This window comes from Andrena cerasifolii, chromosome 7 (genome assembly GCF_050908995.1).
Source record: "Andrena cerasifolii isolate SP2316 chromosome 7, iyAndCera1_principal, whole genome shotgun sequence".
Lineage (NCBI taxonomy): Eukaryota > Metazoa > Arthropoda > Insecta > Hymenoptera > Andrenidae > Andrena > Andrena cerasifolii.
This window is the reverse complement of record NC_135124.1, coordinates 9653824-9678614: the sequence shown is the minus strand read 5'-3', so window position 1 is coordinate 9678614 and position 24791 is coordinate 9653824. Positions and strand designations below refer to the sequence as shown.

General features: G+C 51.3%; 1 protein-coding gene across 35 annotated transcripts in view; it reads right to left on the bottom strand.

The window, feature by feature from the left end:
* Window positions 1-21: 21 nt before the first annotated feature.
* Shot (dystonin-like protein short stop) overlaps window positions 22-24791 on the bottom strand; it is a 78591-nt gene continuing 53821 nt past the window's right edge. For 19 of the 35 annotated variants that reach the window (XM_076816054.1, XM_076816057.1, XM_076816061.1 and 16 more), the window contains 21 exons: window positions 23963-24757; window positions 23035-23888; window positions 22587-22876; window positions 20993-22514; window positions 20323-20492; window positions 16604-20247; window positions 13511-15638; window positions 12645-12892; window positions 11471-11545; window positions 10941-11112; window positions 10758-10875; window positions 10459-10688; window positions 10266-10383; window positions 7358-7509; window positions 4431-4593; window positions 4200-4337; window positions 3684-3867; window positions 3098-3160; window positions 2612-2731; window positions 2132-2191; window positions 22-1670 (listed from right to left, as the gene is read on the bottom strand). In XM_076816054.1, the coding sequence (XP_076672169.1) occupies window positions 1508-1670; window positions 2132-2191; window positions 2612-2731; window positions 3098-3160; window positions 3684-3867; window positions 4200-4337; window positions 4431-4593; window positions 7358-7509; window positions 10266-10383; window positions 10459-10688; window positions 10758-10875; window positions 10941-11112; window positions 11471-11545; window positions 12645-12892; window positions 13511-15638; window positions 16604-20247; window positions 20323-20492; window positions 20993-22514; window positions 22587-22876; window positions 23035-23888; window positions 23963-24757 (11407 nt within the window). In that variant the 3' untranslated portion in view covers window positions 22-1507. The other 16 variants (XM_076816059.1, XM_076816080.1, XM_076816044.1 and 13 more) reach the window with 15 other exon arrangements.

The following is a 24791-nucleotide window of genomic DNA, read 5'->3' as shown; positions in this document are numbered from 1 at the left end:
AGGAAAATGGTAATCGTGACCTTTTTGGTGTCAAATGCGTGTGCGTTTGCGTATATTTCTTTCTCCACTGCAATTGGTTAGCGACGATACAGAACCTTCAAGTAAAGCGACAAAACAGGGATTAACATTTAAGAATAGTTAATTGATTAATCGCATCATCGTACGAGCCGTGCTATCACGATTTAATCGCATCTAGAACATAAAACTGAAAGAAAGAAGAAAACGCTCCCGGAGGATTGCTTTTCCGCTGGGGCAAATAGACTTGATCCGGTGCGAGCCCGCCGGGGTCGAGCGGGCGTTTCGTTTTCGAGACAGAACACGCGCACCTCCGTTCTCGCGCGGCCCCCCTTCTCTCTGCTCAATTCATCCGTGCCCTGGTTCGCTTACGGCAGGCAGGTACGATTCGCGCGGAAGCGGCACGGCGATTAGACTTTTAAGGCAATCGTTGCGTGTAGCGTATAACTCGTGTCTTTCTAGGAAACTGTCTTATTCGCGGAGTGGTTCCCGATCGCGACACCGAGCAGGAGAATCGAGCAATATATACATCGTGCTTTCCCAAACATTTCTTCCTTCCCCTCTCCACACCCTCAAGAAAACGGTAATAAAATCGCCACGTCCCTTCCTGTTCGTCGTTCCCCATCCCTCCGGCTCTCTCTCCGTCCACAAAGACCAAAAAAAAAAGAGAGAGAGAGCGAGAGAGAGAGAGAGACGTAGAAGGGAGCAGAAACAGCGAGACGCAGATCGATCGGAAAGAGATGAGCGCATCGCCGAATGCCCCCTTTGCTTTTCCTCGAGGGATGGGAAACCGTTACTCGCGTGTGTGTGTGTGTGTGTGTTTCTGTGTTACGGCTGGTAAAAACCTAGTCCTATCGGATAACGTAAAATTACATTACATTAATATATATTTATATATAATAAATCGTTATCACTATTCTCTGTCGGTAAAGAAACTTATTTACGAAAAAAGAGTTAATCGATGCGCCGGAAATGGGGCACGGAACGGAGACGCGCCAACCCCCCCTTTACGTAGGCGTCGTCCGCGACGCCACGTTACGTACAAACTGCGCCGAGTCACCGTTCTCCGACAATTCTCCTCTCTTTGGATCGCGCCACGCGTCCATTATCGCGCTCTCTACGCATCATTTTTACAAAATAGTTCGATAATAAATGTTAAGCTCTTTCACACTCGGTCCTAGACGCGCCCGAGAAGGGTGGACGCCCAACGCTCCATCCTATCGTAATCGAACTCGAGATTGAGAAGCAAAATAACAGACGGGCGTACACTTGCCTCCCTTCCGGGGGTGTCCTCGCGGGTATTCGTTATTACACGTAATCATTACACTATCCTAAGCGTTGCGGTCGACAAGAAAAAAAAATCCCCCCCCCCCGATTCCCACCCACTTTTCCCCTGTATAAAGAAGCCGACGATCCTTCATCGTCGACGATCACTGTTTCGAGAATAAGTTTGGCCTTTTCGTTAGAAGTGACTATAAGCGACGCTCGGCTACTACAATCGGAACGGCGCCCGCTGGTCGATCGGCGTTGGCTTCCCTTTCCGGTGCGTGGTCGGTGTCGTCGACACGGACGTGTCCGAGGCGCCCGACGGCTTCCTGGACAGCTTCAGGGATGGCGGCAGTGGCGTGCTCGATCCGCTGGACGGTGTCCTCGTTCTAGGAAAGCATCAAGATTAGCGTCACACTCTGCCCTGCAGCCCACCAGTGGCGTTAAACGATTGTTAATCGCGATCCCCTCGAACGATCCTGTCGCGCGTTCGAGATACGCTACCTGGTCGGCTTGGAGCGTATCTAGTACAGGGATCTTGAAAACTGGGTAATTGCGTGGCTGGTTATAGTAAGGGCGAAGGATTCTGCTGGCAATGTCCTTTGATTTAACTGCGAGGAGAAAGGGTAGCTTTTGGCCGTCCACAAAGTGCTGGAAGCTACCTTGGGCAGCCAGGATCCTTCGCCCTTTACTAGAGCGCAACCGAGTAGACCGTATTACCCTATATACACAAGTACTACACCCGTTAATTGCACACTCGGGTGCCAAGTCTGCCCGTCCGGGTTCATTCGGCACGGTTTCACAAGCGACAAAACCACAGTAAACCGAGTCGGACCGAAACGATGATTACCTAGCTTGCTTAACGGCCGACGAGGTGTTAGTTGCTGAATTTGTACACATCGAGCTGCTCCTGGCGTTAGAAAACAGACACGACAGTGGGTTAGTTAGAACGTCACAAGCGGTGCGGTGTTAACGGCCGTTAAATGGAGCGAAAACAGCAAACCAAACTCCGCGGTGAAAGGATCCGTCGAATGCAAACGCTCTGGCGAACTTAGCTGGGCGAGTCACGAATTGGAAAGCAAGCCGATTGGAAGCTGCCGACTTAAGGCGCCGAGCGGGTGCATTCGTCGAAGCTGACAGAGTAGGGGAAAGCAAAGAAACGCTGTCCACCATTCGCTCGGCGAATGGCGCGGTAAGCACGCAGGAACGGGAACAAAAGAGATACTTGTGCGGCATGCATGTAAAAACGCACTCTGTACAGGAGGTGCCGAGTGAAAAGAAAAGCGAGTTATTTATATCGTTAAGAGCAGAGGAAACAGTTCAGCCATACCCGGTAGAATCGGTAGAAACCGTCGAGTGGTTGCTTTGCGTGGAATGAGTGGAAATATTGCTGGTCGTCGATTGCGGGGATTTTATATCCGTGCCCACGTACACGGGGATCCTCGAGCGGCTAAACCATCACCATCGAATCATCAGTTTATTGTCGCCGAGTCATTCGCAATTGTCGTTGAAACTAAAGCTCGAATGATAACTGAACCGAACAACAGTGTGAACCCAATCGCAAAACCCGAGGGGGATGAAATTAAGAAGAGAAACAAAAGGGACGGCGAATAATTAAATGAACCACCACCACTGCCGCGAGCATTGCTTTTCAGTAGGCGCATGAATTTCGAATGAGTGATTAGCTTCGAGTTGTTCGAGCCACCGGCCACCAATGGTTATTTCAGAATCGCCCCGACCAGTACAGTGAAAGAGATTAAAGCTTTAAAGCCAGTCGCCATTTCGCCGACTCCGATAATCGTTAATCTGGGTTTACCTGATCGGTGTGCCGACACCAGTCAGGGTTGGAATGCTCGAAGCTCTATGGATTGTGCCAAACCTAAAAAAATGTTATTAACCAGATACACGTTAATGGTCGTTAACCTACGCGTGAGCACCTAGTGCGTTAATAATGCGTGAGACGGGGATGTGGGGCGTCCTGAATCGCGTCGTTCTTTCGCGACGATAAAAAAAAAACAAAAAGGATAGAGATAGACAGAGAGGTAAAGGGAAAAATAAAAATAAAAGGAAACAAAAACGGTAAAAGGTAGAAAAAATGCCTGCGGGGAGCTAAAATTATGAGCATCGTACTTCGTGCACACAGAGGACACGTCGAGTAAAAGATTCATTCCTAAGATATTCGTGGGGTCAGATGCGGATACGTACACGTTCCTCGTTAATCTATAATCACCGGATGTACTCTCTGAGATGCGAGAAAAATCATCACGATCTATGGTACTTGGCAAGATGCGAGTTAGTCTGTTCCTTGTAATCTCTATGCGACCTCCGTCCGAATCTTTCTTGCGGTATGTTTTTATCGAGTGAACACAGAAGTGATGGGACTGATGGATGCGTGTACGAACCTCGATGGAACGCCGCTAGCTGGGCTAACCAGACCGGTGGGCGTCCTGGGTCGTGAACTCGAGCCGTTCACCGGCGTTCCCAGCCTCTTTCCTGACACGCTGTTGTGCCTGCTCGAGGTCGGGGTGTTTCCTGTCGTGCTGACTGTCGTCCTGCGCGGAATACGGCTCAAGTTCGTCGAGTCGTCTGCAAATAAAAGGGAGGTCTAACTTAACATTCAGGAGGACTGAAAAGCGACGTCACAGGTTCCGCAAGAGTATCGTAGATTTTAAGAATAAAGGAGAATCCCTGTTGAACTTTGCTAGCTTAACTCTTTCGCTGTGGTATTCGACTATAGTCGAACTATAGTTCTCCGAAACCGTAAATTGAAAGTTAAATTTTTCTTTCTTATTCGTCTGTAATTGACACTTTTCAAGAATCATCCGCGAATTGAAATACGCAGCGAAAGGGTTAAAGAGCAGCTACGCGAGGAGATGAGAAGATGCAAGTAGTACAGGTAAACGATAAGTGACACTTGCCAGTGCTGTCGAGTGACTGCGTGGAACCGTAGCGACTGGGTGGTTTGCTGCCTTGTCTGGAGGCAGGCCTGCTTCCTGGTCTGCTGGTTGGTCTGGACGTCGGTCTCGACGCTGGTCTACTCGATGGCCGACTACCTCCTGCGATTAAACACGCGTTAATAAAGTACTCGCCGATTAAGGAGCAGTGAGCTTAGATACCTCAGCGACTCGATATCTCGCGATGGGATTTACCTGGCGTGATGCCACTTCTGTAGGGGGTGCTGGTCTTCCTGGCGGAGCCAATCCTGAAGGAGCTCTCGTTGTCGCTCAGGCTGTCCGGCGTCCCGGCGCTCAGCGAGGAGCGCGAGGCTCTCGTCTGCCCCATGGGAACGCTTCGCGCGCTGCGTTCCCTCACCTACGCGACAGAAATCATAGCTCGGGTACACGAAACGATGGGGATCGGAGCAGAGAAGATGCGTGTTCTACCGTGTAGAGACAGATTAGGCGAACAAACAGACAGACAAACAGCGGGAGTCGTTCGAATGGTCGACGCGCTAATGGGGCGCGTCGATGCTGTTGGTTACAGCGATACGCGTCGAATCGCCGGCCGGGTGGGAACGAATTTAACAGAGGGACGGTTCTTGTCTCTTTCGTGAAAATTTTGAAGATTCCCATTGGCCAGGAGACCCTCTCGACGGTATCGCGCAACAACATTGCTTCGCGATGCTGCTCGGTCGTTCGTTTAGAACCTTTCAACGCCACCGATGCGAACCAGAGACCGATCGATCGATCGAAGGAAACAACGCGAGAGAAATTAAAAAAAATAACAACCAGAGAGATAGAGAGAGGGCGTGAGAAACCACCGTAATAGACAGATTTACGTCTAGGAAACAAAACAAAAAACGAAAGAAATATCCATGCAAACTTACCAGAGGAAGTTGGGAGAGATAGAGTAGCTTATGGTGATTCGAAGTGTCTCCGATCAACGCCACTATGCACGCACCAATACAGCAATACAGGAGAGATCGTTATGCATAATAATCGATACCAGTAGTAACACCGTAAACACGGCACGCGAATCGCGCTGGATCTCGCGGGAGTATCGACCGATACCGTGTGTCTGGGACATGCTCGACACCCTCTACTGTCCCACTGGTGCAAGGGAGAAACAGGTACATACTTCTCTCCCTTGCGCTACCGGCACCGTCGCCGGCCGCACATTGGAGCGGCCGCCTTTACCGCCCGCGGATCTTCGAGGGCGTCGATTGTTCTACGGGGGAGGGGGAGATCGTTCAGAGGCATCCAAATTGAAATCAGACCGACCCAGGGTCGAAACGAAACACAGTAAACCGCGAGACTAAAACGAACCGATACGAAAGGGGCGCGATGCATGCGGTCGTTAAAAATTACCAATCGATAAAGAACTCGCGAGTCGATGCACCTGAGTCGTGATAATATGAAGGTCGGTGATCGAGCCAATCTACCAGCTCTGCCGCATGCAGGATCCTCGATCAAAAGCTGTATTATATGCAGCGCGTCGACTTGCGGGTCGCGAGAACCGAGCGCAGACGAAGATCGCCGTGGCGGGTAGCTGAGGGCAGCGACAGCGGCAGCGCAAAAATCAAAACTGAAAAAGGGTGGAGGCTTCGTCGCAAGGATCGCGACGAAATCGCGCGCTCCATCGGTCGCCTAACGATGGCCGTGTAGCGTAAAGCGCACTCGAGTGACAGCAAAGAGGAGCTCGAAATGAAAAGTGGATGGAAAACCAAACTGAAAACTGAAAAGATAGACACGCAAAAGGATGCAACAAAGGAGGAAAAAAAAAACTGTAAATAAAAGGAGACAGATCATCGGGGGTACACCACCGTGTGTCACAACCAACGACAGCAGAACTTAGAGAAGAAGTAGACTTTAGTTTCTTATTTACCCAATGATAAGAGGGGGCGTGCATGTGGAGGGGATACGAGCACGGGAGGTCCTCCTTTTGCCTCAAACTCTCAAATATCGGCGTCAGCTGGCTCATAAACTCCTCCGCTACACCACAAACGAAAAGTTTAGGAATGGCGCCACTTTCCCATGCGTGGGCGGACCGTTCTCGCTGGCCTTCGTCCGTCGCCGTGGCGGACGCCTGGAGCCTTCGACCGATTCACCCACGAAAAAGAGATCCACCGACCGCGAGAGCCTTCGTTAAAGGATCCTTCGGTCGAAGCGTCCACCGTTCGCTCCCGGACGACGGACAACCCGAGCGTCGCGATCCCGACGTGGACGTCGGGTCGCGACAATACGGGAACAGAGAGAAATAGAAAAGACAGTAGAGATAGATAGATAGACAGACAGACAGATAAGACAGAATCTCGTGAAATCGCATCTCCTGAGGTCAGGTACTATTCCCTCTCGACGAGCCAAGGAGCTCGGTTCACAGCGCGACCTTCGATTATTATATCCCGGTGTATCGAGCACGCGGATATCAGCGTGGCTGGGTTCAAGGGCGGCCAAGGACTCGGGGTGGGTTGGACCTGGCTGAAAACTGAAAGGGAGCGTGGGAGGCGGTCGGAGAAAATGGTTCTGAGACTTAAGCGGCTACCTCGAGGTGCGTGGCTGGTTCTAGGGTAGCTCTAGGTGCGACGATTGCTACCGTCCTTCAAGCTGACATGCTCGCATGCGAGGATAGAGAGAAGAGAAGATTCGATTAACCTGCTGTCCTCTCAACAACTGGTACTTACCCCCAAACAGAGGACTCGTACGAACGACATCGACGGGCTTTGGTAACACCAAAGAGAAAAGGGGTGGGGGACGGGGCAAGCCAAGACAGTTTCGATAGTACAGACATGGGGTGGGATCTACGTGCGGCGTTGCGATCGAGAACCAAGGAAACTCCGCCGGAGCGTCGGTGGAACGTCGATCTGGCGTTTCAGGGCTGAACGGATCAACGAACGATCCAGCGATCCAGTTTGCATCGTGTCTGGTCTCTCCGTCGAACGAGGGGGGAGGGGGGGGAGTACAGGCTCGAGTCGAACGCGTGACTCGATGTAGAGGTATAGACAGAGTGATAACGAGTAGTCGAGGCCCGTGGATGGATCGTGATCGCGGGGGTGGCCGCGAGTGGCGGTAGACGTGGCTCGTCTCGGGGCACGAGCGGTCACGGTCCATCGACGGCGAGGAGAGAATGGTGACGTTACCTTGGTGATGGGTCCGGCGTTCGCGGATGAGATTTGCGCACGCTGCAGCGTCGAGGTCGGGCTCGGCTTCGATCTGAACGCCGTCATTGTCTGGCTGACGCCGTCCGCCAATATGAATTGCTCTCGCAGCTCGATATTCGTTCTTCCCTTGGCTACAGAGTGTGTTGCGTGCACGCAAGTTAGAAGGAAGCCGTTACAGGACACGTATGCCGGGATTTAAGAGGGGGTGTTTCGAAATACAGTAGAGAATGAGTATTTTTGTACAGAGAGGCGGAGAGATAGACAGAGCACACAGAGAGAGAGAGAGATAGAGAGAGAGAGAGAGAAAGAGGGAGAGTAAAACAGAAAGCGGATAATTAACGGGCAGCCGACAGGTAGAGTCGCGTTTGTGTGTGTTTTTTTTTTAAATTGTTTCACCGATCCCATTATAGGATGGTGCAAATCAGAGCGATCGGAGGGTGGATAGTAAGTGAAGCGACGAGTCATGCCGCGTTGTAAACAGCGGGGAATCGATGGTTTTCGAAAATGATCCCCAAGGATGCGCAGGAGAGGATAGTCAGAGCAGATAGTAAGTAGAGTGTGTAGAGGTACATAGGCGGCAGTAGCGACAGTAAGTTAGAGCGATGCCAGCGGCGTACACGGTATGTATGTGTGCGAGTGTACAGTGGTAACAAAAAAAAAAGAAAAGAAATACAGTGTATTACAGAAGAGTAGAGTGGCCGAATTTAGCGTCCCTCGCGGCGGAAGTCGAGGAACCGCTTTGATTTGTAAAGAGATCGCGAAGGTTGTCTTATCGCACCGATCTCGGCGTAGAGTTCCCGTTAATTACGCTTCAGCGGTACGGGGAGAGGGCATGCGATGGACGTCGACGTCGAGAGTCACTGTGATCTAGAAATTCAATTGAAATCAATGCTGCTAAGCTTTACTCGTGATAAATTAGAGTCACAAGTGGCGACGCGAGTAGGGGGGGTTGACTCTCGACGACGACGATGAGACAGGGTAGTAACGCGTAGTTTCGACAAAGGGTGCCACCGAGTAGACAGGACGACGTCCAGGAGACGGAGTTCGTGTCGTTCCGGCGAATAATGAAAGCTAAGATGATCAGAGTGGATGAGAACGACGGTGCTAATTGACGTAGAGAACGCGAGCACGGTTGTTTGTTACAGGGTAACTCAAGATTGCATGCCACTTTAATTTACACACACGCGCGCACGTACGTACACACACACGCACGCACGCACGCACACAACAGACGCGAGAGTTCTGTACAACGAAGACACGCGGGGCGAGGAAGCAGTGACGTATGTAACACGAACAAATATACGTATCATGCAGGACATACGAATAACGCAGACTTCGTGGCCAGTGCGATCTCGTGATTGCATTTTTTCGAGCGTGGCAAATGATGCTTTTATCGAGGTTTCTGGACGGGACCGTGTGGTCAATGATCTGTGAAGACGTACGAGCCACGAATCGCGATTAATCCCATATAAAAAGATTCTCACCGAGCGGACACCAACCCTCATGTTGTTCCGGTTTGTTAGGGTCCGGTATCGGCATTAGAAAAACTTGACGAGTTAATCACGATTTGAGGGGTTTAGTTGGTCCGTTACTTTCCTCTATTATTAGTGTTGTAAGTTAAACGAAGGCATGCAGATATTCCATGAACTCGATGCGCAATTAAAAACGTACACGTGAGATGATATACGTCAGATAGGTACGACGGCAAACTAGTGCGCAAGTAAAACGAGATGTATCTGAATGATGACAGGGCCAAACGGGGAGGATGTTGGGTTCTGGAAGGCGGGAGGATGTTGACAGAGGGTCGGGCGACGTTAGTGGACTAATGAGAAGCGATATGAGTCTCTTAAAGTACCAAGATACTCTATTTACTATGATGATCGATCGATCGCGTTCCACGAGCTGTAATGCAAGCAAAGTTTCATACGAGAGGTGATAGCTGAAGTTGCAATCATAGAAATACCTCGAATAATTAGAGGACGTCCCAATTAAGTAGAATGGCAACTATAGAAGCTCAGAAATGATACAGAAAACTTGGCAATTTATTTCATCCTCCAATGGCCCTAAGTAAACTGATCCAAATCGAGACCTCGATAACAAGCTACTCGTGGAACGCGACCGTTCGTTCGTAATTAGTGAGAAAGCCCAAACGAGACCTAGCAAATACGCAGGTAGAGGTACACGCGAAGCGGAGGCGTGTGCTACGGGGGCACGCTTCCATCTTCAGCTTTTGTACGACACCCGGTGCTAAGATGTGGTCGTCCAAGGTTAATGATATTAGTCACGCTCTCACATATAATCGTACCTCAGGAGCTGAGATCGTGCACGTACGTAAAAATGCACCAAACGAGGGTAAAATGCGACGCATGAAAATGAACGTTCGCGTTAGTGATCGTCACGGGGAATGAATCTGTTTAGTACTAGTGGAGAGATGGGTCGCGTCTGTTACGAGCGCTCGCGACGTTCCCGAGGCAGCGGGCAACGATCGAGAGCCGGAGCTTAGTACCGATGGGGCAAACGCAAACGACACAACTCAACGAAACGTAAAAGAAAAGCACGTTAGTGAACGGATACTGAAAGAACAAACGGTCAATACAAGCCCACACGCGTCGCTATACGGTAACAGAAAGATAAACGCGTTTAGCTGCCTCTTTGGATGGGAGAGAGGAGAAGGGACAGTGTGAAATATTGTATATCGAGAACCGTGTGGGACGGAACAGTCGAAGGAGGCTTGAAAAACCGCGAGGAGTCGTTCATTCGCTCCAATAGATTCGTAGTCGTACTTAAACATCTAAACCCGATTTTCATCGATTCCGACGGAATATACTCGGCGATAACGGAGTATAGAGAGAAAGAGAGACAGAGAGAAGATGGGAGAAATACTCACCGCGGCAAGGGTCATTTTTTAATAGAAATTCGTCCAAGGCTACCCATCCGCCACCCACTCGCACCATCACGGTGGATCGTAGGATTCGAACCAATCGCAGCTTCTGGCTGTCACCGAACTGTAAAACAAGAGCGATTAACACTGTGCACCGTGACAGTTCTCGATTTCTTTGTTCCAAGGGTCCCCCGCTCACCCTGTACTTTCCCTCGCCGACCTGGAACACCCTAAACTTCTGTCGACAGGTGCAGAGCATCACCAACCGTTTCACTTCGTCGTGGATCTTATCCGTATCGTTGTAGGTTCTTCGTTCCTCCCAGTCCGGTCTCAGCGCTGCGATGAACTCTTTCCAGTCGATCAGCCCCTCGCCATGGCGGTCGAACAGGTCTGCGACTGCTCCCATTTCTAGTCTCGAGGTCTCGAACTCTGCAGCGACAGGGCGAGTTAAAGGAGATCGATTATGAAATAAATGCGCGATAAGGAAGGAGGACTGACTGGTGTTCATGATTCCTTGAATGAAGTCCTCGCGTGGTATCAGGCCGTCGTTGTTCTTGTCCATCTTCCTGAAGAGGTCCGTTAGCCTGGACTTCTTGTGGTTCATGAACTTGAGGAACTGAAACAGAGCAGTGGCGTTCGTCAGTTTCAGATTTCGAAGAAAGTCTCCTTCTATATGCTTACCCTCTTACGCCAATCCTCCCAGCTGAAGTTCGCGACACGGTCCAGCTCCTGGATGTAATTATACTTGTCCTGAAGTCTACGCTGCCGTTCCCAGGCCAGCATCCAAACATGCCTCCATCTGTCCCAGAGCAGTTTCACCCTCGGGCTACGGAACTCCGGTTCTGCGCCCTTGCTGTGGACGAGAAAGGTAAACGTCACTCCCATTCGCTACCAATGTTCACCTATCGCGCGTAACCAAAGCATGAGAAGCAAAGAAAGCGAATGGACGATGGAAAAAAATCCTTGAACCACCTTAATGAACCGCGAAACTATAATCACTCTGTTGAAAACTAGAAACTAAAAAGAGAAAGTATAAAGAGGAATAAAAGATAAACACGCAGTGGAGGCAAGAAAATCGTTCAGCTAAGGGACTCGAATAAACACAAACGCGATTGAACTGCACAGAAATCAGAAGACACTTCGGAAGATGTTAGGGTGAAAAGCAGAGCACGGGCGAGCAGAGAATCCAAGTAAGGGTGGGTGTGACGAACCTTCCTTTGGGTGGGAACCGTGGGCCGATGTGCGGCAACGAGTCTGGCGTTCTGTCGCGACCTGGGCTGGCTCGGCTAAACAGGAACATGCGTCACATCACTCGACACTTCTACCGGATAAACACGCACCACCGGAACTAGCGCCATGGTGCAGCGACCGCCGTGTCCCAACTGGCGGCCGCCCCCGCGGCTAACTCATACGAGCGAGTGGGGGAGAAAGGAAGGGAGAGGAGAACAGGCCTATGCGCGAGCTACGTTCAACTTGTAATTTACGGATAATATTCGGCTAGTTTGATATTATTAGGCCTATTCTCTGTATGTGTACAGGGTGCTTCGTTGACTCCTTTATAAAGTTTTTACTAAAATTATAGTATTGATGTCAACTTGAATATCTTTTACTTATAGTACTTTCAACTGTGGCATTATGACTTTCATCTTGCTATTAGTATTAATCTGTGCGTTTTTTGGAGAATTGTTTCCTGTAATAGTCGCTTAGATGAATAAACGCTTTCGGTAGAAGGAGCTTTGTCAGTGTATTCATTTAAGATACCCTTAAATGACCTCTTTAAATGTTAAAGTATGAAATAGAGTCATCAAGAAACACCCTATACAGTGTACGCCTCGAATGCACGCCAAGTGTCCTTCAAAATCCGAACTCAAGGTAATATTACTCTACCATGCTGCCTACGATGCGCATACACCTTCGAAACGCTACTCCAATACGACTATCGACCTCGATGGAGCCTTTGAATCGACAGACCCGTCTCGTTCGACAACGCACCTTGTCAAATTGTTCCACTTGTCCTCGTAGACGTCAGTCATCAACAGTTATCGCAACCTTATCTCACGCAGAGTTTAAAAAAAAAAATTGAAATACAGAACCAGACATGCATGGGCAAAAGTGTGACCCCTCAAACGTCCAAACAGCTCACGCAAACGAAAACAAACGGCGGAAAGAGAATGCACGGTCTCGTTGGACAGTGAACCGAGTTTCGAGAAGCAGATACAAGCGAGTATGATTTCATTAACGACTTCGTCTACCTCTAAGGTGCGATGACTCTCTCGACGAGCGCGATCCTTGGCGATGCTCCGCGATTCTCGCGAGTTCTTGCTAAAAGACAAGTGGGGGAACGGGAGGGTGGGCAAAAGAAAGCAGAGAAGAAAGTGAACGTACGTCGGCGCGGGTGACTTAGCCTTCGATATCTTCTTGGTATCCTTCACTGGCTTGATCTGCCTAGCCTTGCAGACACGATCGACCTCGATCTGTCTGCGGCTGGTGTTCTCCATGAATTCTCTGTGATCGGCGATCAGCATCTCCAGAGTCGGCTTGTCGTCTGGCAGAGGTTCCGCTTCGAGGGCGTTCAGAGTGTTTTCCAGGCCCTCCAGCCAGGAGAGCAGCTCCTCTAAGAGGTTGTCGAGGTCCTGGGGGTGGATCGAATGATAGGTAAGATCTGTTGGTGCGTGGCCTAAGGGGTTACGCCACCCCGAGACGCACGAAACTAGACGATATATTTTACAGATACTTTTACACCGCACACGCGAGACAGCAAATAACTCGGCCATTATTCAATATTTTTGTGTAGTATTTATACAATATGTGCACTAATACATGATCTACACATATGAAGTAGAAAAATAATTTTCAACGTCATAGTATCTGTAAAAAAAATCGTCTAGTTTCGAGCGTCTCAGGGTGGCGTAACCCCTTAAGGGGGTATTTTCGTCTAGAAGACCAATTATTTGCCTTTCTTTAGGAACGATGCACAAAAAAGTGACACAGTTTTCACCGATAAGCATAATCCACACGAATTTATCAATATTTCATTTGGTTGTAAAAAAATCTCGTAAAGCGTGTGCAAAAAAAAGGTGACTCCAAAACGAAGAAACCAAAAGGATTCTTAATCAGTAAGATTGTGCTTGTAGCCGGTAGCAGATTTATGAAAAAAATTAAATATTCACAAAATGGCAGGACTTTGAATTTGGAAACCTCCCCCCCCCCTTAAAAATAGTTTGAATGGGACTCTAGTGTCCTAGACCTACCTGAAGTCCTCGCATATGGTTCTCCAGCCTCTGGTTCCTCTGTTGAGCCCAAGTGGCGACCTCCTCCCATCTGGATTGAATGATCGTGATCCAATGTTTGATAACTAGAGCTCCGTCCGGATGGGCTTTCGCCAGGATCGTTTGTGCTAGCTGCAATGTCTGATCCTTCTCGACCTCCTTGGTGCGCAGCTCGCGTAAGAACTTCTCGTGCTCCATTAATTGATTCCTGCTCTCCTGCTCGTCTTCGGGCAACTGTCCAGCGAACCTCAGCTTCATCTCAGCGTCGCTCAGCCACTCGAGGAGCATGTGAACCGCCTTGTGCAGCCGTTCAGCCTCTCTGAGAGCTTCCTCGAGGCGTTCAGTCTTGTCCGAGGACAGTCGCGATACCGTGTCCCATAGATCGTTCAACTCTGTGAGCTGAGATCCTATGGCACGAGCATCTTCTGGAGTCGCTTTGCCAAGAAGCTCGCGGCCAGTCTTGATGACCGATTCCATTTGGGAGGCACGAGATTCCAGGTCCTTCTCGAAGGTCCTGTGCTGCTCCACCAAGTTCACCACGGTGTCCAGGTCGCCGTGGAGCAGTCCAGTGTTCGCTAGCTGCTTCTCAGACTTGCTGAGCCACTCCAGCAAAGCTTGTATCGCGTCCTTGAACTGTCCCGAGAAGAGGAGCGCTTCCTCCAGCTTCCTCTGCCTGTCCACGCATTTACCACAAACGGTGGTCCACTTGTTCTTCAGCTCGTTCAGGAGTTCCTTCAGGGCGAACTCGTCGGTCTTCGGAGCCCTGTCCTTCAACACCTTGCCATTCTTCATGGTGGCGTCGTAGGTGCCCTGTTTAGCGCTGAGAGCCTTCTGCAGCTCGCGATGCTTGTTCAGCCTCGCCTTTATCCTCTCAGGATCGTTGCCACCGAGGCCACCGTCTCCAGCGACCTCGTCCAAGGTCTTCTCCGTCTCGTCCAGCCAGTTCATCAAGCTGGACCAAGAATCGTGGAACTCTCTCGCCTCCTTGTACCCATGATCCAGAGCCCTCGTCCTTTCCGCAGATTTGGAAACCACCCTCTCCCATCTGTGCTGCACGCTGATCAACAGATTCTTTATAAGTATCACGTCCTGTTTCTGCGAGAAGTACTTCAAGTGGGTTCCCTTCTTGTCCAGATTCAACATGGTCTCACGATGCACGCCCACGTCCTTCTGGAAGGACTTGTGCTCCTCTATCTGACCTAAGATGGTCTCCATCACTCTCGACACGGGTTTCAGGTTCGTCAAGATCTTCTCGGCGTTGGTCAGCCAGTCGACAAACGCCTGAAGCGCGTCGTGGAACTCGGTCGCCTCCTTCAGCGCGATCTCGAGCTTGATCTTCTTGTCGTTAGCACGAGCGGTCACGTTGTCCCACCGCTGCTTCAAGGTCTTCAGGTTGTGGTTCAGTCCACCCGCGCTGCTGGTATCGGCGCGCTTCAGATACTCTTGACCCTGCTGAAGAACCGTCTCCACCTTCGGACGATTCTGCTCCAACTCGTTGTAGACCTCCATAAACCGCTCCAGCTGCTCAGACGCTGTTTCTGGCAGGCCTCCGACCGGTTTCGAGGCCACTATCGTGTTGTCCACGTCGCCCAGCCAGGACAGGAGATCCTGGATCTCGGCTGTGAAGGACTGAGCCTCTCTGAGGGCGTCCTCCAGTTCTCGTTGGCGATCAGCGGCACGCTGGAGCAAGTCTCGCCAGCGTCTGTTCAATGTACCCAGCTTCTCAGCCGTTGTCGACGCTTCAGCTGTTCCCTTTCCATCCTCGATCAACTGCCGCCCAGCGTCGTTCAGAGTATCGACGCTCGTCTGGTGAGCCTGGATATCGTTCACCAGCACCTTCAGCTTAGCCAGCTCCACTTCGATTACCTGCGGATCACCAGCCACCGCCTTCAGGCTATCCAGGGTGCCATCGGTCTTCTCGATCCACACCAGCAGCTCGTCCAGCGCGTGCTGGAACTGCCCCAAACGCAGCAACGCGTTCTCCAGGAGCCTCTGCCTCTCGACGAGGCCTCTAAGCAGCCCGTCCCATCGCTTGTTCACAGCGCCCAGTGGCTCCTTAATGGCGGCAGCTTGCTCCGAGGACGTCCTCTCCGTCAGCTCAGCGGCTTGTCTGAAATGGCGTCGGGGAAGATTGAATGACTCGTGTAGACCATTCTGGGTGGACTGTACGCGTTGGTGTGAGAAAGCGTACACCATGGAGGATGCTTGCAAGGGGCGGTCGTTTAAATTCTTAACGTTTAATTCGATGTTTAGTCAGAATGAAAACACAGGGTCGACGAATCTACGGGAGAGGAGAGACACAGATGTATGTGGTGTTCGGACAGAGAAGTTTGGCTGCTCGAGGGCAAATTATGATTTGTACAGAAATGGTCCCAGAGGCTGCCACGCGCAGTGGTGGAGGGTGGATATTCGACCTCGAGGAGCCAACATCTTCTGGCCCCGTGTATAGCCTACATGTAAGAGGAATACGCCGTGACTCGCGTCCATTCTCGAGTCCCCGCGACTAAATACCTACGGAGACATGGTGTGGTACGTGTATGTAAGTAGAACAGGCACGTCACGAGCCAGGCAAGATAGGCAGGCAATGTACAACGACCGTTCGACGGGAAATACGCTCTGCTCGCAAACTTGAGCCAGCAGAGAGACAGAGAGAGTTAAGGATTCCAGAATTATTCGACCGTGGCTTGAGGTATTACGTCTGGTTACGGATATTACGAGATTAAAAGCACACGTAGGGGTGTACAACGGGTATGGAACGAAGATACGATGTAGATGTAGAGTATAAAATAAGCCATGCTCTCTAACTACAGCTACAACACAGAGAGAGGTTGACTTGCCTTGTCAGACTCCTATGCGTTCAGGAACCGGCGCGGAAAAAACAAAAGTTGGGATTAGAATCTCGCTGGTTGGACAGGTTGCAGTATTCCTGCTATTGTTATTCGTGACAAACGGACTTGCCGCGGCGAGGGGGGAACAATTATGACACAAACAACTGTTCGAGTTGGGAGTTCCCGCGGGGCATCAACGAGAACGCAAGATGGGATGGAGAGAAGAAGAAGAACCGAGCTTGTTTACCTGTTCAAAGCCTCGACCTTGACCATGTGAGGATCTACTTCCGCTTTGAAATTGGCCAACTGTTTGATCTGTTTCTTAACTTCGTCGATGTCGCTGCCCAGCGGTCCCATGCGCGTGAACTTCTCCTCCGCCTCCTGCAGAAACTCGAGTAGGTTCTGGAGGGTCTCGTGGAACTCCATGGCCTTCTCCATCGCGTCGATCAGGTTCTCCTCCCTTCGAGCGTACAGCGCGGTAACATTGTCCCAAGCTTGGTCCAGGTCCTCGATGTGCTTCCTGACCTCTGGCTTGTCAGGTTCGCCGCAGAGTCCCATCAGCTCGTGACCGGAGGCACGGACTTGCTCGACGTCAGGTTTCGTCTGATCAATTTCGTGCCTGATCTCCTGCAGGGCGACCTGTTGCTGCTGAATGGCGGCCGGCTGAGCTGCCGGCGGTGCCTGGCCAGCGAGAGCATCTTGCAGCTCTCGAAGGGTCGACATCACGCCGTTCAACTCCGACCAGAACTTCTCTGCTATCGTCAGGGCATCGTCCAGAGTGTGTCCTCGCTCGGTGGTCGACTTCTGCACGTCGCTCCATAGTTTGTGCAGCTTCTCGAGCTTCCGTTTTATGTCCTTCACTGCCGGATCAGCCCTGTTACCCGCTTTGCTGATCACATCATCGGCAGCTCTCTTAACGGCCGCGTAGGCCTCCGACCTGTGAGCTAGCTCGTCAACCAGAGCCGAGTTCTCCTCCATTTGGTCCCGCAGGCGTCCAGGATGCGCGCTGATCGGCTCTGCGCCATTCACCTGGTCGGCCGTCGATGACAGTGCGCGCAGCATTCCCTCCAGTTTATCGGAGAACTGGGAGGACTCCTGCAGAGCTTGTTCCAGGGTCTGCTGTCTACTCCGTAGCTCAGCCCTGAGGGCTGCGTACCGAGCAGTGTCTGCCTCCAAGATGTCCTGGATCTTCATGCCCTCCTCTTCATTACAGAGCTTCAGCAGAGCCTCGCCAGTCTTGTTGAGCTTCTCGACCAGAGGCCTGTGCTCGTTAATGCTCTGCATGAGCATCTCGTTCTTGTCTTGCTGAGCAGCGATCAGGTCGGGCCTCAAAGCTGGCATGGGCAGCATAGCTACCTGCTGTTCAGCTTCTTCGAGCCAGCTGACCAAGCCGATGTGCGTGTCGCGCAGATGTTCGGCCAGCGGTAACGCTTGCTCTAGAGCTCCAAGCCTGTCTGCTGAGAGGCCAGAGACAATCTCCATAGTCTCCCTAAGGTCCTCCATCTTCTCTCTAATCGTTGAAGTGTCCTCGTGCTGACCATTCTCGCGGATCACCTTCTTCGCCGTCGATATTACGTCCCTGACGCGACCCTTCTGACTGGATATATCGTCGTTCAGAGCCTTGTGCTCCTTCAGCTGCACTCTGATGATCTCAGGCTCGCTGCTGGGAGGCTCCGCCTCTCGCAGCTGGTTGTCCACTTCACGGAACCATTCCAGCAGGTCATCGATGTCGCCTATCACCTCGAGCGAGCGCTGCTTGCTCAACTGGATCCTCTCTGCCTTTCGTTGGATTTGCTCTGCGATGGCGTCGAAGCGCCTGTTGTCTCTGGTTACTAAACCCTCGATGGTCGCAGCCCCCTCGCCAGGCGACAGCTGAGATAGCTGCGGTCCAACGGCGTTGATCTTGTCCAGGACTGGCCTGTACTCCGATATCTCCATTTCCAAGCGCACAATCTCGTCCTCGCGCGGCTCCGCTGACTGAAGGGCAGACTCTGCAGCCTGCATCCAGTCCATCAGTCTATTGTGGTTGTCGTGGAACTGTTGTACCAGTGGTAGGGACTCCTGTGCGTGCTTTAGGAGGTCAGATCCTCGACTGACCAAGTCATTGAATCGTCGCTGCAGGGAGTCCAGCTTGTCCTTCAGCTGAAGGGCCTCGTCGCTCGAGATGTGCTTCATCAGCTCCAATCCAGCATCAGTGGTACTGTCCACCTCCGTCTGTCTAGTCGACACCTCCTCGGTGAGGTCAGCCAGATCTTCCATTTGCTGAAGAAGCTTCTCAGTGTGAACAGCCAGGACCCTGTACTTGGATAGCCTGATCTCCATCCCCTCCATCCAAGCCTGTAGCTCTTGGTAGCTGAGGACCAAGTGACGCAGGCCTTGCCTCGATCGTTGCAACAGTCCACCTAGGGCCTCCGATCGTTCAACCAAGGCAGCGTATCTGTCAGCCGCGTCCTGAAGCTTGTCCGCAAGAAGAGCAGCCTCGTCCTCGCCCACGAGAGACATCAGTTGACTAGCAATCTCCGTGAGCTCGCTGAAATCAGGCTTCCTGGACAGGATATCCTCGTGAAGGGCGTCGTGTTCTGCAACGCGTTGCTGAATCTTCTCCTCGTCAGTCGGCACCAATTCCATGTCCCTGACACGTTTCTCAGTCTTGTCCAACCAGATCGCCAGTGGCACCAGCTTGTCCTGGAACTGTTTGGCTACTCCCATGGCCTGCTCCAGAGCCTCCATCCTTTCAGCCGCGCTTTCAGTCAGGTTGTCAAATCTGCCTACCAGCTCCTTCAGCTGCTTCTCGATCATCTTTCGCTCTTTAGGATCCGCTCCAGCCGCCACCTCTTGACCCATGTTGTACAAGGAGGACATCGAATTCTGTCGGTCCATCAGCATCTTCTTCAAGAACTTCTGCTCCTGCAACTGTGCCTTGACTACTTTGTAGTCCGATGACGGTGACTTCTGATTGGAAACCATTTCTTCTGTATCCGTTAACCACTTCTCCAGACCATCCAGAGCCTCCTGGAACTTGCCTGACTGAAGCAATCCCACGTCCAGTCGTCGATCTCTCTCGTTCAGCCTGTCTTTCAGATCGTTCCACCTCTCGTTCATCTTGTCCACATCCTTCTCGATGTTATTCGTGTTGACATCACGACCAGCTGTTTGAATCAGGGTCTGACCCATGCTGTTGCACTCTTCCACCGCACGGGCCAGTGGTTCTATCGTATTTAGTTTCAGAAGCCTGAAGTCCTCCTGCTGCGCCTTTATAGACTCCACCTCCGATCCGACGGGCTTGAATCTTCTGAATTCGTCATTGGTCTCGTCGATTTCGGCTATAACATTGGCATGCGATTGATAGAACTCCTGTAGCTTGTCTAGAGTCGCTGTCAGCTCTTCGTGGCGATCCCTCGAGCGGTCATCGAGCTTTCCAACCTGTCGCTTCAGACCAGCAATCTGTTCCCTCGTAGCAACAGCATCAGCCGCGAAACCGTAATCGACCAGACGCTCCCCAAGGCTCTCCAGATCGGTGACCTCCTCGTACAATCGGCTCACCTTGCTGATCACCTTGGTCGTTTCCTCTATCTGAGATCGCACGAGTTTAATCTCCCTGCCCGGAGCTCTCATGGAGTCCAGTTCTCTCTCGAGGCTGGAGACTTGCTGACCAATTGATTTCACGTGGTCGTTGAACTGTGCCACAGCAGTAGCCGCGCTCTGCAACTCGTTGCATCTGTCATCCAACTTAGCCTGCAGGTCGTTGATTCGGTCTGTCAAATTGTCCACCTCGTCTTGCAAGTGGGTTGCATCCACCCCCTGCTCGCCTGCTTTGTTTGCCAGATCGTTGGCCTGCTGCTTCACGCACTGCAGGGGTTTCTTCAGGTTCGACGTTTCTTCTCGTAAACTCTGCAGCGAGATGTAATGACGGGTGTTGAATACAGAAAATGTGGCGTCGTTCCATTCTTCGAGATAGCCACTTACCTTTATCCTATCGAGAAGTTTCGGGTCCTTAGCCGCTCCGCCGAGGGCGTCGTGAGACGCAAGCTTGTCCTCGCAACGCTGCAGCCCGTGACGCAAGTCTCGCAGGTTCTCGTTGAAGTCCATCAGGTGACGCGCAGTGTCTTCCAAGGACTGTGTTCTTGTCAGTAGATCTGCAATATGAATCCATTCAATTAAATGTAATATCTAAAACACTCGAGAAAGGTGTGTAGAACCTATACTAGGGTGAGTCGAAAAAATCAAATTTTCGAAACTCGAAACTGCCTAGTGCGGAAAAGTTGCGTCTGGGGAAGACAAATCGAGGCAAAAAAAAATTTTTTAAATCGGCCGATATTTGACCGGCCCCAAACGGGAAAATTTTTTTAATTTTTTACGAAGTTTGGCGACATGCATTTGCAAAAATGCAAATTTTCAACTTTGAACATCTTTTGAGTTCAAACAGTAATAGTTATTCGGTTGCTTGTTCCGCCGAATTATTCAATGAACCCTCGCGAACACAACGATATAAGTTATTATTGAATTATAAACATTTAAATATGTTTAAACAACGATCAAAGGGAAAAGGACATCCGAAATGCCCCAATTTTTGCAGACACCTTTCGGAAATTTGATTTTCCGGCCCACCCTAACCTACATGGTTCATTAAACTTACCATTATTCAACTTGTCCCATCTAGTCTTCATAGCACCGAGCTCGTTCTTCACGTTCTGCTTATCGATGTCACAAGCACCGAGGAAAGTTTCACCGAGGGTCTTGTTGTTCTCGAATTCGCCAGAGTGCTTCCAGACTTCGTTTCTGAACGACGAGAGTTCCTTCAGCTGCTTCTCGATGTCCTTGCGCTTGAACGAGGCAGGCTTCAAGCACTCGAGCCTGTCCTCAGCTTGTCGAAGCCACGGGAGGAATGTGTCTTGGGCTTTGTAGTACTTCTTGCAGTGTTCCGCGCAAGTCTGCAGCTTTGTGTGTCTGTCGAGCATGTCCTTCTTTAGGCGATCCCACTGGGACTGCATCTTGTCCAAGTCGCGTTGGAGAGACCTATTCTCGATTTTCTGAGACCGCGAGAGCATGTCGCGCCCCTTGTTGAGGAGCATGATGACTTCGTGCTCTTTGCCCATCACGTTCCTGTACGTTGGCTCGTGGTGGTCAAGCTGCTGCTGCAAGATATCTCGATCAGCAGACACTAACAGCTTCTCAGACATGTTACCGAGCTCGTCAGCGAGCCAACCCAATGTCTTAGTGCAGGAGGCTTCGAACTGTCTTCCATCGCGCAAGTTACCTTCGATCTCAGCTTTCTTATGGTCTAGTTTCTTCTGCAGATTAGTGTACAGCTTACCAACCGCGGCCAGCTTCCCGTGAATCTCAGACTTGGAAGCTGGATCGCTGAGAACTTCGCAGAGCTGTTCACCAGCCGCTTCAGCGTCCGCTAGCAGAGGCCTCTGGCCCTCCAACTGTCGCTCAAGGTTCTCGATCTTACGCAGTTGATCTTCAGGGTCCTTCTCAAGGGTAAGTTCGTCCAGATTGTCGGAGATGCCTTGCAACGCGTCCCTCAAACGGTTCAAACTGGCGTCGAACTCGCGGCTGGTGTCAACCGCATCACCTAAGCTCTGTGCTCTCTCGTCAAGCCTACCCAGTTGATCGGACCATTTGTCGAGGATGGACTTCAACTTGTTACTGGTTCTCTGCCCGTCCGTGGAATCGATTCCTACCACGCAAAGTATGCTCTCTCCAACTTGCACCAGATGATCCAACTGAGGCTGCTGAGTGCGGAACTCTTCGCGCAGAACCTGCACCTGCTGCACCTGGCTGGCGACCATCCTAGGATCGGCTGAAATGGGTCCCAGCGCGCCTAACATTCTCTCCTTCGACCCTAGCCACGACACTAGACCCTCCGACGTGTCGTAGAAGTCCTTCACGTCGTCCAAGAACTTTATCCTGTCCTTGCACCGTTCACTAAAGGACCTCCATCGACTGGTCACGTCTTCCATCTCGTCGTTCAACCTGTCCACGCCATCTGCCCCCTTCTTGCGCCTCACCAAGTCCCGCACTTGAGTTCTAGTGGTATCTAGCAACGACTGCTTCTCGTACATCTCTTCGATGACGGTCTTGATCTGCTTCGCCGTCTTGTCAGCTTCCTCTTTCGTGCTCGGCATGCTCTCCTTGGGTATTTGTCGCTGAATCTGAGGAACAAAACATGTTGCAAACATTTCCTGATAGTCCAAGGATCGAAATCGCCAAATCTGAAACTTTACCTTTTCAAGGAACTGAGAGAGGGTCTTCAAGTTATCCATGTGCCTCCTCAGCTCATCCTTAACGTTGTCCAATTCCGTCTGTCGGTCGGTCAAGCGGACGCCGAGCAATCCGTATCGGTTGTTGATCTCTGAAAGCTGCTGCTGAACGGGGGACAGGTCCTCCAGATGGAAACCGTCCTGACTGGACCGGCGGCTGCTGAAGCCGCTGCTACCACCTGGAGAGACCGGACTTTGAGCGGCGTACAATTTAGCGGGAGATGGTGAGCGACCGTCTTGTGACATTCGTCGTACTACAAAAAAAAATGGTGACAAGAAGTGTGAGTATAGCGGTGAATGACAGTAGCCGGTGTAGAAATGACCGCGAAAGAGTGAAGAAAGGGAGACGTCAGTTAGCAGATGCTAAGCGGTGCCGACGACTAATATGGTAACGGAGGTGACTGATATGTACCTGGTCTCTTGGTCGGACTGGTGCTACCACGTCGGCGGGTTGGACTCTCGGTGCGTTCCTTCAGCAAGCCATCGTAGGCGATTCCAAGGTCGTTCACCTTGTCCACGGTATTACCATAATCGCGGTATTCCTTCTGAATGGGTTTCAATTCATCCACTTGCCTCTTCAGCTTGTCCAAATCTACGGCCACAGGTTCGAGTCCCTGCACTTTATTCTCAGTACGTGTCAGCCAATCGATCACCTGATCGCGAAGCTTCTCGTACGCGGACAATTGTTCAGCTCTGGATTTACTGAGCCGTTGCTTCTCGTCGATCAGATTGTTCACTTCCTTCCACTGGGATTCGAGGGCCTTGATCTTGTCTCTGATAGGAGCGACGTCGGTCACGTCCTTCTTCGAGATCAAGCTCTTACCGTTCCGAATCAGGTCGTCGAGGTTCGCTCTTTGGTCGTTACGCTTGTCCATCAGGTTCGCCATTTTGCTCTCGTATTCACCGACGTCCAGCTTGCTCAAGTCCCTCGACTCGAGGGCCTCGATCATGTGAGCGTACCAGCTGTCGAATTTCGTGGTCTCGACCAAGAAGTCGCCCAGAGCTTGCGTGATCTCTTCGAGGAACTCGCCCCTGCGCAGTGACTTGTCCATCAGCTTCTCGAACCTGCCTTGGACATCCTTCAGCTTCCCTTCTATACGCTTCGCGATCCTCGCGTTGCTCGAATTTGAGAGCAGGTCTCGTGCACTGCTCGCGACGGCTTCTACGCTCAGGCGATGGCTATCTAGGTCAGATTGAAGAAGCCGCTGGTCCCTTTGCTGCTCTTCTAGGCGCTCCTTCTGCAAGCTCGCTGGTCGTTGAATGTTCCTACAAGAAAACATAGGATCCGTGCTCAGTCCTACTTTCAGTTTCAATAGAACACTACGAACCCTGTTACTTACTTGAACTGGCCCTCAATGTTGTTCAGCCACAACACCAAACTGTCCAGCGCATCCTGTACTCCCTGGCTTCGAACCAGAGCCGCGTCCAGTTCCTGGCATTTCTCTCCAATAGCGTTGGTCAGCTGTTTGTATTTATCCTCCAGAGCCCTCGCGGGTTCTTCGAGTTCGTCGACCTCCTTCGGTGTCAACTGCCCGTCCAGGGACCTCAACAGTGCGTCAACAGTCACCTTCACGTTCTCCACCAGGCGTTCATTAGCGAGCATCTCGTTGTTCAGCGCCTTCGCCTTGCTCAGCTGGTCCTCCACCTGTTTAGGCTCCGCAGCGATCGACTCGGAAATGGCCCTATGAACCTTGGGCTCCACTTCCTTCAGCCAGGATCTGGCCTTCTCCAAGGCCTCCCGGTAATCCCGCTGCCTTCCTCCGACGCCAGACAGCTTGTCTGACAGGAGGTTCGCTCGTGAAAGCAGATCCTTGTACTGAGCAGTGACGATGGACACTTCGCCGCGGATAGGCGAGTCCTGACTAGCCACTGGCTCTTTATGGGGCAGTCTCTGCGGTAAACTGGTACGGAACTCGTTCAGGACATGAAGGAACTCCTTGCTCTCGTCGACGAACTTCTGCGCCGCCATCGTTATGAACCGCAGGTCAGCTTGGTGCGCTATAACGTCGCTGATGAAGTCTCGCGTAGCGTCGGTGCTGCTGTTCAATCTATTTAAATCGGACAGGGAGTGCTCCTTCTCTTCCAGGACTCGCCTAGCGTTGTCAAGCCAGTGGGAGAAGGTGGATAACTCGTTCCTGAGGAGAAGAAGGGTAATTCTTAGAGGGCTGA